We start from the raw sequence: 14,684 nt of genomic DNA on the forward strand, positions 1-14,684 counted from the left end.
ACTGTCACCACAGACAGTCTTCCTGTTGTGTATTTGAAAACTTTCATAATCGAGAGTAAAAAATGAGGGGAAATATTCATGAGGCAGATCAACAGGGTTTGGCGATTGACTGCTTGGAGGTTAATGAGAGAAGTGGTATACCATTAATTGAAACTGGGAACACTAAAGAAGAAACTTGGTGATTTCACTTTTGTACACTTTCAATTCACGATGGGACATTCTATTATGGACATCAAGTGGGCAGGTGTTAAAAGGAACAGTTTGGACTAGAGATATGTGGGCAACTGAGCTTTGGGCAACTCTTCATAAGACGTTTAGCAAGAAAACAACGGTAATTTTGTTATTTGTTTACTTTTGAAAATAAGGCGAGGAGAGGATGCAATAAGAGTTAAGAAGGAGATTCACAACAGCCAAGAGGTAGAAGCAACCCAGATGCCCAATGAGGGATAAATGAATAAACAAACTATGGTACTTACATACAATGAAATATTATTCAACTTTAAAAAAGGAATTCTGACACATACTGAAACATGGATGAACTTTGAAGACACTATGTTACGTGAAATAAGACCATCACCAAAGACAAATATTACTGTATGATTTCATTTAAACGAGGTATCAAAAACTGTCAAAGACTTAGAAAAAGAAAGAGATGGTGGGTTGCTAGGGAAAGGAGAAGGGGAAATGGAGACGTGTTGAATGCATATAGAGTTTTGTAAGTAAAAGAAAGAATCTGGAGGTATACTGCATAGTGAATACAATATTTAACTGTACACTTAAAAGTGAGTAAGATGGTAAATTTCGTTTTTTTTTTTTTTAATTAAAAAAAGGAAGGAGGAGAAAAGAAAAGTGAGAAAAGGAAAGTCTGGAAATTTAAAGGAAAGGCAAGGGTTGTAGTGACATAAAGAAATGAGCTGGAATAGATTCTGATACTAAAAACTCACCTCTAATTTTTAAGACATAAAAAAGATTATATATCGCTGTATCTCACATGCACAAATTCATCAAATTAAAATTTACTCTTTAAGTTCAAGGCGCAGTGCTAAAAACTGAGGACCAAAATAACACCAAACAAAAAACCCCAAAAGCATAAGGAACAATTCCTGCCCTCAAGGAAATGGATAAGTTAACAATTATTATAAAATACGGTAAGCAGATTTAGATAGTACAGAGTACCTAATACAGATCATCATGGTAGAACAAGAGATTGTCTGGAAGGGGTGAAATCTCACCTGAAAATTCGCAAATGTCTTCCCAAAAGCTTTCATACCAAAATCTAACTGAGATTTATTGTTATGGTTGGAAATGATAAACTTTTTTTAAAAGAGCAATTCATATCTAGAAATAAAAGGGAAGAAGGAGGGAAAGAAATTAAAGATTCGAATGAAGACTTCCTCAATTTCATCTCTGTACTTTCTATTTCTTAAATTAGCTACAAAATTTCCTATTTCTAGGCCTTTGTCCACACCATTACTTTAACCTGGCAATCAGTATTCCTTTATATTAAAATATATATAAAAATGTGGTTAAGTTATATAATGATTTTAGATTAGTAACTAGAATTGAAAATAAAATAGACATTCTTCTTCTAGCATTTTAGGAGAAATTATGTCTACAAGTTATTTTAGGTTTAATGAATTACAAGGGTATCCTGGATTTAAGATGTGTGCTGGAGAGAGGCCATTTTCACAAACCTTTGTTGTAGAAAGCGATATATTAGAAGATGTATCTAAATGAAAAAAAGGGGATAATGAGATTTCGGTTTTCAGGCTGACGATAGATTTATAAGTATATATCGCTGAAGGCTTTTTTTGTTCTTCATACTCAGCTAATAGCCTTTCAAAGAACACATTGAACAGATAGTATTCTTTTGTCGTATCTCCAAGAATAATTATTAATATGTGTATCAGTAGTTCTTCACTAGGAGGTGGAGGGCGTTTTGCTACCCCAGGGGACAGAACACATTTTGGTTATCGTAACCAGGGAGGAGGGTGCTGCTGTCATCTAGACTTTCCTGTTTAGGGGGAAAAAAAAGTGCAGCTCATATAGGAATGCTGTTTTCTAGGATTTGACGTATTCAGCTATTGAATTACTAAAAACATAAGGCTATAAATAGAATGATGTTTGTTTCGAAAGACTATCGATATACTAGAGTGATGCGAAAAGAATAAAAAATGTGAAATATTTCATGGCAAACTTGGGGGTAAGGTTAGGACTGTAATTTGTGAGTTATTGTGGGGCAAATGGGAGAAAGACTAGTGGTAGAGGCCAGAGATGCTGCTAAGCATCCCATGATGCAAAAGACTGCCCCCACTCTCACCCTAAATAAAGGATTATCCAGCCACTATGTCAACAGAGGTCGAGAAAAGCTGATATATATAAATATATCTTTTCTTCTCTCTGTCCCTCTCCCCCTCTTCTTTTCTGTCTCTTACACACACACACACACACACACACCCCTCTGTTTTAAATTATATCTCGTGTAGCATACTTTATGATAGGAACAAGAGAAAATCCTGATTTTTTTTTTTTTTCAGTGACTAGAAATTTGGTCCATACTGCATTTGAATCAGCTTATTTTGGACTAATGTAACAAGAGACTTTCCAACAAATTTTTACTTAACCAATGAAATAAAAGATTTTCTACCAGGTTTTATTGTTTAATTGTAATATGAAATATAAGAAAAAACAGAGTCCCTCAAAAGAAAGAGCAGTTAATATCTACCTATATGATATCTGACTACATTATTGGGCATTTGAAGTCTTTAGTAGATTTCATAAATGATTCTTAATTTAAAAAATTTAAGGTGTCTTGGTATTCACGTTATGACATATAAGCTCTGAATTAATAGTTAGAAAATGTACTCACCAATATAACTACATAAAATATTTGTAAGCCATATACTTTAAAATGCCTTGAGAATTATGAAAGCCCCAAAATTTAAATCAGGGTATATATTTATTTTTGTAACAAAATAGACAAACCGAAACAAATATACTATTGTTTGTACTTTATACATTTGATTATGATGAAATCTGTTAATTTAACATTCAGTTAAAATAAATTTTAAAGTAGTTATTTTAAAAATGCCAAGCACATGATTCAGATAAACTTTGTTCACCAGAAAAAGAACTTCAAGAGTAAATAATGACACAGCAAATCCATCCGAAACACTAGGTCTTCATCTTTTGTTTCTTAGACCACTCAGGTGCTTCTTTTTTGGTCTGTTTAAAAAAAAAAGAAAAAAGAAGAAAAAGAAAATCAAGTAAAATGCTTACTAAGACAAGAGAGGCGATTCAGAGAACTAAGTACCAATACATATTGGGGCTTTTTATGTAAGATTACAGTAAATAATTGCTTTTCTTAATTCAGAAGAATAGTTAAGGGCAAAGGTTTTGTCTTTTGTCAGAATAAATCTCCCACCTGGTATGTCTGGAGAAAAACACACATCTGTGTTTTCTGGCTCAAAGCCTATATTTAACATATTCTACATAGGTGAGTATTGTATGAATTGTTTCTATTTTCAAAGAGAATTATAAAAAAACAAGGATACAGCTTCTTTTTTTTGTCAGTCTTATATATCTACACATGGATATTCATTTACTCAATAGATATTTATTGAAGAATTACTAGATCCAAATCATTGTGCTTTGGATCTTCTGAATTGCTCAGTATTTACCAGAGCACTTTTTGGGTTTATTGCTCAATCACTTAAGCCTAAAAAGAGCTAGGCTGTACACAGTAACAAAAAAGCCAAGGAGGTAGACTTACAGAATAAAGCACTCAGAGCTCCTTTCCAAAGCATCCTGTCTTATGCATTATGATAAATTAAATATGCAGTTTACTGCTTTCCTACTTATATCTGTTTACAACTATGAAAGACCACATTCCTAAATATACACACATATATCATGTAGTAATATATATCTTATAATTTTTCCTTTTTAAAAAAAAGTTTTATATGCCATAGCTGATACAGTAAATGGTGGAAGTGACATCAACGGTCAGCTCTTCTTGGCCTTACACACGCCCTCGACCAGCTTCAGTTATCCCCGAATGAGCCAGTGGTCTCCCCTCCCCTCCTTTCTCCTTCACCCCCTTCTATACATCCAGCTCTAATTCAAGTTACAAATACTTTCACATGGTCCCCACAGGCAACAAAAATTCAGTATGTCCAAATGGACTCCCCTAATTGTCTATATTCTCTGTCAAATGGTACCATACTTTGTTCAGTCATCTCAACTAGAAATGTTTGATTTCTCTTCATTTTCTCTTCTTTTCACTTGCTACATCCATTTTAAACAGTCCCTGCCTTTTACTGAAATACCCTTTTTCCTCATTCTGTTCCTATCTTGACCCCATCGGCTTACCTTGGCTTCTCATAATTTCTGGCTTGGTTCCTGCAAGAGCTTCCTAACCCTGATTTGGAGTTGTTCTCTATTCTGTTCAATTCAAAGTCCACAATCTTTCCAAGCTTATCTTTCTAAAATGTAAATCTGCACTAAAACACTTCAGAAGTTTTTCTTTAAAAAGAAAGTCCAAAGTCCTTTGTATTAAAGGTGAAAGAAGCTTCCATGGTAGGGAAAGGCCAGGTGCTGTCTACCAAGAGAATTCAAAGGTGGCTGAGGCTAATGCAGTCCAAAAGATACCCAAGTACAAATTAGAATGCTAGTTTATTAAATGGTGATGAGAAATGCAATTGTCATTTGGCCAAGAATGCCTGTTAGTTTTGCCAGTCTTTTTTTTTTTTTTTTAAACAGTCACAGACCATGAGGAAAAGCCAGAGTAACACTTGGGAATGGCTAGGTTCCTCATAATAATACCAAGGGTTTTGGGTGACTGGAAGACAGGAGTCAGTGAAAAGTCTAAGGCTCTCACAATCACGGTCACAGAAGAACACCTATGCTAGTGATTTTGAAACTATAGGTCTCTTCAATATACCTCTATAAAATTGAAAGAAAAAAAAAACTGTAGGTCTCAATCCATGGGTAAGGAAATCAATTTAATGGGTAAAGACTAGACTTTAGGAAAAAAATTAAGCTCACCGTAACAGAAAATATCAGAATACCTTGCCATAGTAGGGGTAAGTTCTGTTTTGAGAAACTGTAATCATCACCAGGTCACAATGTAAGATGGTTTTCTTAACCGTGGCTCCTAAACAAACAAAAATGTACAAGCAACTTCTATAGACCAAGCTATAAATCTTCAAGCTTATAGCAGAAGGTCTAGAATTTGTACATCTTCATTTTCTCAATTGACTGACACTAAAAGCTTTATTACTACTATGTGTGTATGGGAAGGAGGTAAATAAACTTTTGATATTAAAAAAGAATCTTAAGACTCAAAAAGGTCAGTATAAAAATTTCGATGGCAGACAGTTCCTCCTAATTGCTTTTACTGGTATTCAGTCCTTTGCAGACCCCCCCACCCCGCCCACCCGACACATTCTTTCTTCAGATGTATTGATGAAGATGTGCCACAGTCAAGCGCCTCTGTCCTAGGGATTAGCTGCTGTTCCACTTTGATTACACTGACTTTTTAGATCTTTGATCGTAACCATTTTAGGTTAATTCGACAGCTTGTTCCTGGGGGACTTACGCCTGTTCCTCGTCCCCTGGTTTTGTGGGGACGCTGCACTTTGGTTGTCATGTTCTCACTACTTTAACTTAGAAGACAGAGACCCTTAGGCTCTGGCTCGCGCTCAGCTCTCTGATCCTATCTCTCGACACTCTCCTATGTAAACTAAATTATTTGCAGTTGAGATTAGTTGAGTAGCACTTTATTGAACATCTACTATGTGCCAGGCCCTTCTGTTGTGCTATGGGGATATAAAAATGAATTAAGGCCTTGTGACAGAGCATGCTGACTGCGTAGCTTACATCTTTCCCCCTTCTTAATAAGAGAACTGATTTCATTACGAGAGTAATGGGCTCGTTCAGGTAAAAACTACAATAATCAACCTCCCTTGCTACTAGAAGTGGCCATTTGACTATGTTCTGGCCAGTGGGGTATAAGTGGATGCTGGGTAGCACTTATGGGTAAAGCCCTTTAGGAAGGGAGATATGCAGATATGATGGCTGAGGCTACACTGTGATTCTGAGGACAGAAGCCACATACTAAGGGTGGCTGAAGAGAAAGGCAGAATTAACTTAGGTCCTCAATGACTTCAAAGCGCTGCACAGTAGTCTTGAAATGCTTATATTCAGGACTTTATCTGACAGACTGAACCCTTTGCTCTGGCTGCTGAACTAGCAGTAGAACACATTTCCTAGACACTGACACTCATCCTTAAATACGTTAAGTGTTTATTTTGTTTCATGTTTTATCTTTAGCACACAGGAAAGTGCCTGGCCTGCAGTAGGTACCCAATGCCAGGCTTCCTTTGATATTTGTGGCTTGACCACAGTATAGAGAACAAGTTCTGGAATGAAACAGGCTCCATCCATTCATTTGTAAACTTGGGAAACTTGATGACTTCTCAGCTATCTCCTATGTAATACGGAGAGAATAAAAAAATAGCTGTGCTGGATATTATGGGGTCCCTCAGATCTACTCTTCATCCCTTCCCACCCTGCTCTGTGCCCCGGGGAAGCCGTTGGCAGCATCTTCTGGTTTCCGATTAGGTTTAGTTATTGGGATGCACAGCGGGCTTTTAGGTAGGAGAAAAAAATTGGGATATTTACTCCCCAGCTCCTTCTTTGCCTGGCCATGGTTTGGTAGTAGCTAAATTCTTCTACAGAAGATCAGTTTCCATAAGAAGCCTCTTATCCCTCTCCTGGCCTTTGAGACCATGGGGCGATTACAGCTCTGCATAGTTACTAGTCCTGAAATGTTCATCGTCGCTTGGTTTCCTTATTCTTGTCAACGGCCCCTTCAGAACGTGACATCTGTTTGGTGCAAGGACCTTGACTGATATAGTAACCTACATCAGAGGGTGTTGAGAGAATAAAATGAAGTAAAGAATGTAAACGCCTTTAGCCCTTAGTAAACGCTAACTATGAACAGTACTTCCCGCTTGATGTTCTCTGCCTGAAGAACTCGCTCCTAATTCTTTTTCCAGACTCAGCTCAAGAGTCACCTCCCCTAAGAAGCCTGCTCTGATACCTCAAGGCTTCTTTAGTGTTCCTTTCAAGAACGTGAAGCTTTCAATACTTAACTTATTAAAAAATTATTACAACTGTTTACTTGGATCAGTTACGTAATAAACTGCATTCCTTGAGGTCATAAAACAATGTTCAATAAATGTTGGTTAAATGAATAAATTTATTTCTGTTGCCATTTTTAATCTTAATGTTTTATATTGATGAGAGTACTGACAGGCTGATTCTTGTATCATCCACAATTTGATATTAGGTTTTTGAATATTCAATATTTTTTTAGCCTAAACTTACGTTTTGAAACATGTGATACTTTACAACTTTTTCTGATTGTGATTCCAAATAAACTTCAATGACTATATTTTAAAATAATTTTCTGCGGTATCCCACATTTTATCATAACTAATACTTGGAGGCACTTAATTTTCAAATCTTGTCCTATGGAGTCTCATTTTTCCCCGTATCTCCAAGAGGCAAATATGCACAGCATCCCTAGAGCTGCCACTTCTTTCTTCTCTACCAGCACCTTCACCACCTTTGAAATTTGTCTGAATTAGTATGAAAGTCTGTCGCCACTTTCCTTCCATTCCTCTAATTCATCTTTGCTGCCGTTCAGGTCTGGGAACACAAATGTGACCCTCACGCTATTCTGTACTTGCCTCTTCTTTAGTACTTACCAGAGTGTATTGTACGATACATGGCTTCCATTAGACTCGGGCACTTAAGGGCACTCTGTGCTTGGAATCAGGCTTAAATAAATGACTATCTTCAAAAGAACGTGCCAAAGACTCGAAAGACAATTAATTCCATAAAAGGAATTCCAAAATGTTTTGAGATACAACACGAAAGAACCTTGAGGACATTATGCTAAGCGAAACAAGCCAGCCACAAACACACAAAAAAACAAATGCTGTATGCCTCCACCTATATGAGGTATATCTAAAGTAGTTAAGTTGATAGAAATGGAGAGTAGAATAGTGGTTACCAGAAACTGGGGTGGGAGGAGCTGCTGCCAAAGGGGTACAGAGTCCAGTTTGCCAGATGAAAAAGTTCTGAAGATCTGTCTCACAAGAATATGAATATGCGTAACACTACTAAACTGTACCCTTAAAAATGAGTATGATGGTAAATTTTATGGCACTTTTAATCACAATGAAAGAGAAACAAAAGCAAGAGCATTTAAAAAAATGTTTTGAGAAATGGTAGCCATACTGAAAAAGCATATTGTTTCCAATGTTAAAAAGTTACATTATTTTATTATATATTTTGCATTCTTAAATAGGAAAAAGAAAGTAGTAAGACATAATTTCATATTTACTATCAAAGCAAGTTTCTATCAGGATCTATTACTATACCTGGGTATAGTAACATTTAAAATTTCCTCAAGATAATAAGATCTAGCAAAATCCAGTTGCTCAACAATCTTGAGCATGTGCTCTTCCTTCAGGTTTTATACTTAAGTGTCATCTTAAAGAGGTCATCCCGACTTACTCCCCACCGCCCTCTGTCTTGTCTTTCTCCATATCATTTGTCATATTCTCCATATCATTTGTCATATTCTCACTTCCTACCTATAAAAAAGTATTTATTTTTTGGTTTGTTTGTTGGTGTGTACTCTACATCCATCCAAGAATGTAAACTTCATGGAGGCAGAAATTTTTATATCTTTACTGTAGAACAGTGCTTGACATAGGTGCTCAAAAAATATTTTCTGAATGAATGAATGAATATTGTTTTGGTTGCTATGACAGAAGCTTCTCAGTTCTATTTAAGTTTGTACATAAAGTTTCACAAGAGTCTATATTCAAGAGTTTCCCTTATGTAATATGAAAGAAAATTTCATTACAGTAATATATCTCCAACCAATCAGACAACATCACCTTTTATAAGCATAGTGGAAAGTATTTATGGTTCTAAACAACATGGCAATTACTGACCGGAAGTGACAATGATCAATAAGACGTGGAAATAACATATCCTGCTTTATGAATCTAAATTTACTGACACGTTCAATCTTTCCATTGGTAAACCTCTGTCCTCGGTCATATTACTGTGTGAAATTCAGGTTATCTGTTAGCTATATTAGGGCAGACTGTGTCACAGTGATTTCTCATTTACATCAGTATCTATATCTAATCACAACCAAAATTCAACCGAATTCCAATGTAGACAGATAACAGCGACTCTGGAAAGTTAAATTCTGATTTTCATGAGATGCATACTCTTCATTCCTAGATGATTTATCAGTAAGGTAATATCTGTAGGTCACAGCCCTAAATTACAGATACTGTTGTTGTCTAGGCCTTTACCACTCCTCATTAGTCTTGAGCAAGACACATAAGCTAGATCACGGATTGATGAATTATGGTCCCTGGGCTTTTTTTTGTATAGATTGCCCTCTAAGAATGGATTTGACATTTTTAAAGAAAGATAAAAACAAAGAAACAAACAGAATATGCAAAAGACATTATACATGGCTCACAAGCTTGAAATATTTACTGTCTTGCCCTCTGAAGAAAAATTTGCTGACTCCTGATAGATGACTGTTCAATAAAGTGGGCACAATAAAACAAATCAGATACACAATTAACTGCTTTTTATTTTGTCAATTCCACTTTTTTACTTATTTAAACAGTATTGTTTCTTTTATTTTAGTATCTTAATAAGGTTATTTACCCTTCATACTCATAAAATGGTGTTTTATGCAACAAATTTTGTTATGCCTCTTCAGTTATTAACAGTTAACATTATAACTGAGGAAGACCCTTAATTTCTGACTATTTCACATTTCTGATTTTTTTTTCAATTTCATATTCTCTGATTATTTTTTTAAGGCTCTTATAAACTCCATTATATGAACTCATATGCACATTATGAGATATAAGTTACTTAAAGTTACCTTTTATATTGGAAACACTGCTTAAATTTTTATGTGCTGCTATGGCCATGCCACCCTGAACAAGCCCAATCCTGTATGATCTTAGAAGCTAAGCAAGGTTGGGCCTGATTAGTGCTTGGATGGGAGGCCACCAAGGCGCTGTAGGTGTAAAAAAAAATAAAAAAATAAAAAATAAGAGATCGTAAGCTGACAAGGTCCTTGCAATCTGTGAGGTCAACCAAGGGTTGCCTCGCTTAAAAAAAAAAATTACTAAAATTTTTATGTGCTGGTTTAGGTTAATTATATTTTTAGTTTTATAAAGAAACAGTACAAATGAATGAAAACCTAGGTTAGTAGAGTGTTAACAGGCTCTAAAGTAAATTGTTTTTAGGAAAGAGCTCAGAGGGCTGTGGAAGAAACAAAGGATTAGAAACCTACCAGGAGTAACTGATCATGTTACAATGAGATACTGGAGAAAAATAACTAATCAGATAGGTACCCTTGTGTCATCCAGAATTAGCCAACTAAAACATTATAACCTGAGGGTGATAACATACTGAGAAAGAATGTAAAAATGAAAAAGAATGAAGACATAAATGCTGATTAATGATGACTGATAGTAAGCCTGGTGGATTATTCCTGGATTCTGGAAAAAGAGCTAGAAATTATGTATCTCTTAGTTTTCAACTCCTGCCACTTTTCTACAGAGAGACTATGTTTAATAGATACAATTACTGTGTTCTGATGAGTCCTCGGAGGCAGGGCCTGACCCGGCCTTTCCACCGGCTAAATAGGGATGGTGCACGTCATCCAACCCCCACTGCCTTACTCCTATGCTCACTAAGAAATTCTTCTTTCCAATTTAGCTTACCAGCTCAATTACATCGGGAAGAGGTTTCAACTGTATTTCTGACACTAGAAATGGAAAAATTACTTTTTAAAATGTAAATGTACATAGCTAGATATCTTGAGGTCTGAGCATGCATTGGTGAGATAAATCTAGATTCAACTTTAAAAAGTGAGACTAGAGCTTTCAAATAAATGTGACAAGAAAGCATTGTAGGTATGATGAGCTACTGATCCCCTCAACTCCCAGAGGTGGCTGGAGCCCTGTCAATCTACCAGCAAAATTCATTTGCCCTGGCATGCCATACAAATATCCTTTTCTAGTGTGTTATTACATAAAAAATGTTGGGAGGTGCAGAGTTAGGACATGATCCTGTGGTAATGCTACCCCAGTGTGGCATCCTGTGTCATTTGCCTGAATACATCCAATTGTGTTCATTATATTATATATTACAAATAACTGCTAAATCCATTTTTGATGAAGTTATAAACTTTTCCTCATGAATAATGAGAAAAACTGTTTTTATAACCCATCTCTTTAAAAAAATTTTAAAATTATAGTAATATACACGTAACATAAAATTAACCATCTTAACCATTTTAAGAGTCCAGTTCAGTGACATGAGCATGTTCACACTATGCTACCATCACTACCAACCAACCACAGAACTCTTTTCACCTTGCATAACTGAAACTCTGTTCCCATTAAACGATAACTCCCCATTCCCCCTAGTCCCTGGAGACCTTCGTTCTACTTTCCACCTCTATGAATTTGACTATTCTAGGTATATCCTGCCTACTGTATTCCTCTTTTTCTAGGGGAAAGTGTTAGTGATTGGTGAAATGGCTGAAGCTAGGCAAAAGAGTGTAGTAAAAAGAGGAAAAAAAAAGCCCAGATCTAGAAAATACATATTATCCTATCTATTCATGAATAATGAAAAGGAGCAAAAATTAGAAAATATTTTGTGAACATTATACTTTCTCACCCTTTGGGATTTCTTACTCTTTAACCCTCATTGTCACCTGTCAAAATCCTAGACATTCCTCAAGGTCAACCTCAAATACTTTCTTGTTCCAGAAGCCATTCAGCATCGCAGCATCTATCTTTCTTTGAATTTCCATAGTAGTTTGTATTTCCTTTAAAGCACTCCACTCGATTTCACCTTATACCATTGTTATTTACTTATCCTTGATCCTGGAGGAGAAGCATCTTTAAAGCTGACTCTGTATCTTAATGAGCAGATATTCTATAATGTTTAGCACAGGTTCTTGCTATAGTCAATGTATACTTGTTGAATTGAATTTTTATCTTCAGCAAATATTTATTGAATATCTGCTTTGTTCATGTGCTGTGCGAGACAAAGAAAATATAGCTTCTGTCCTTCAAGCACTAACGTTCTATGGTTCAGACTAGTCCTTGTTGGTGCATTAAATGCCTAAAAAACAACTCTGCCAAATTTGTAATTTCAATGGCTAGAGCTTTTCCATAAAATGCACCTTTTGGGTTGTCTTTCTATATAAATATGACATGAGTACTGCAAAAGTCATATGACTATAAAAGTATGTAAAGAAAAATGTCTCAAGCTCTTATTTCTCCTCCTTTATTATCATAGTTCTACTTCCACTCCATTGTCCAGTTAACAGTAGTTTTGTGCTTTCTTCATATTTTTAATGCATATATAAACATGTATCCATCTATCCACCCATTATTAAATTTAATATCAAGGAAAATACTAACATCGAATAATTCAGCCAAAGAATCTGGAAATAAATTAGAAATGTTTCCATTTCAGCTATAAAACTATAATATTATGAAATGATTATATGTTATTTTCAAACATTTGCATTATAAATTCCTTATTAACAATATCAGAGAAGATTTAAGGAAAATACTATTATGGAAAATTGAAAAGATTCAGAATAATAACTAAAAATTATGATGCCATAAGAGAATCATAGCATATTAGTAAAAAAGAAGTCTGGACCTCATTTTATATAACTTTCTTAATTTTACAGAGAAGAACCAGCACTGAGCATTTAAATGACTTGTCCCAGATGACCCAGTCAGTTTACATGTCTAATTCTGCATTATTAGCACATCGTCTTCACTTGACTGGTTTACAGTATTATCTCTCGGTTTTCATTAGGACATAGCTGAACTCATGCCTCTGAAAAATCTTCTCTTATGCAAGATATAGTTTGTTGTAGGAGAAAATATAGATATGCATAAGGAAGGGCAAAAACCTATCCCATGATTACTTTATACTTTAAATCTTCATAATTTTATTCTCAATCAATGCATAATATCTTGAGGTACTGGAGAAATCTTAATATTACTTATGTACTGGTTACGCGATTTTAGGATATCAGAATCTGGTTACCAAGCTAAGAAATGTAGGATGTTGGGGTAAGAAGGAATAGTTCATTGCTTGGAACAGGGAAGGGTCAGAAAAGCAGATCAGAAAATGTGATAGGCTTTAAGTCTTTGGCTGTTATCTTGTGGTTTCCATCTGACTTTATGTTTCCCATTAACATCTATGTATTCTGTCTGCTCTCTTCCTGCAGATTATAATAGACATATCATAGTGTCTGCCATAATTTCAGCCCACTTTCAGAGGAAAACTTACTCTAGGTCCTTCTGAATAAACAGCCCTAGGCAGCTTCATTTGGTAACATGTGACCCCTGCTTGCTAATAAGGGCAGCCATTCAGCAGGCTGGCTAATAACCTTCACAAGTCTTCCCATAAAGGGGTATCACCCAACAAGGCTGAGTTGTGCCAATGACAGTCTTTCTCCTGGGGAACACAATGAGAACTAGATTATAAGCGATGTGGGAAGAATGCAGAGAAACATGTCTCAAGACAAGGGGCCGTGAGCAAGTTGATGAGGAAGTGGAAACTATGAATAAGCAGAAACTAGGAGAGGAACAAAGAGAAGGCGATGTACCACTACAGGAAAAAAATCCATGGACCCTGCTGCAGAAATCCATATAGTGGCCTTGTCCCCAGGCTGGTCAATCTAGGCTTCCTGTTTTCTCCATCCTGTCAGCTTAGTCTCCATTACTGCCACATAGATCCTTATGACAATTACCCCTTTCTTATTTCATCTAGTTTGTAACACTGTCATTTTTGTAAAAGGTCGAACTGTGTAATCTCACTGATCTTGAGTAGCATTATCTGAATGCATAATGAAATAGCTTGAATCTGAAGCTCCCATATGTGACCGATTATTACAATCATCTAGGGAGTTTTAAAAAAATTAAGATTCTGGGGATTCACTGAATCAGAATACGGCAGAGAAATCTTTCCAGTTTTGAGTGTGTCTATCTATGTTCAGATGGTAAAAATCATGTTTCTTCTAAGAAATGAAGACATGGATGAGAAACCATGTTAAAGTACAGTGAAGTATTTAATGTCACTCTTATTTTGATTTTGCTGTCTTTTTATTTTTATTCTATTTGTTAAAACATTTTCAAATTTCTCTAATTTCTTGTTCTTTAACTACTTTCTGTGTATACACATTTTTACCTAATAAGCAACTAATTTCATGTTAATATGATTGGTTTTATACTTTATGAGAATACTTTTAGAATATACTATTTTACAAATAAAAGAGGGCAGGTGATATTTTGCATCCCTTTTATTCCTATAAAAACTAAAAATTTATATAAAATGTCTTTCTGATTGCCCTATAATTAGTCCTGGGAGACTGGAGGAGGTAAATGCTAGATTAAGGCTAATTTCTGGGCAAAGTCCATTATGTTAACTAAAAATATAAAACCCAACTCTCAGCTGTAAAGCTAGGTTTTATGTATATATATTCTGAAAATAGATTAATACATATATTTCCAGGCCCTTCCATT

At 35.4% G+C, this 14,684-nt stretch overlaps 1 protein-coding gene across 4 annotated transcripts in view; it reads right to left on the bottom strand.

Annotated features, from left to right (window-relative positions):
• Nucleotides 1-2,632: 2,632 nt before the first annotated feature.
• Nucleotides 2,633-14,684, bottom strand: part of PIBF1 (progesterone immunomodulatory binding factor 1) — a 146,971-nt gene continuing 134,919 nt past the window's right edge. For all 4 annotated transcript variants that reach the window (XM_016133400.2, XM_016133396.2, XM_016133398.2 and 1 more), the window contains one exon: nt 2,633-3,225. In XM_016133400.2, coding sequence (XP_015988886.1) covers nt 3,175-3,225 — 51 coding nt within the window. In that variant the 3' untranslated portion in view covers nt 2,633-3,174. The remainder of the gene's footprint in view (nt 3,226-14,684) is intronic.

The sequence above is a fragment of the Rousettus aegyptiacus genome, unplaced genomic scaffold (assembly GCF_014176215.1).
Source record: "Rousettus aegyptiacus isolate mRouAeg1 unplaced genomic scaffold, mRouAeg1.p scaffold_m13_p_11, whole genome shotgun sequence".
Taxonomy (NCBI): Eukaryota; Metazoa; Chordata; class Mammalia; order Chiroptera; family Pteropodidae; genus Rousettus; species Rousettus aegyptiacus.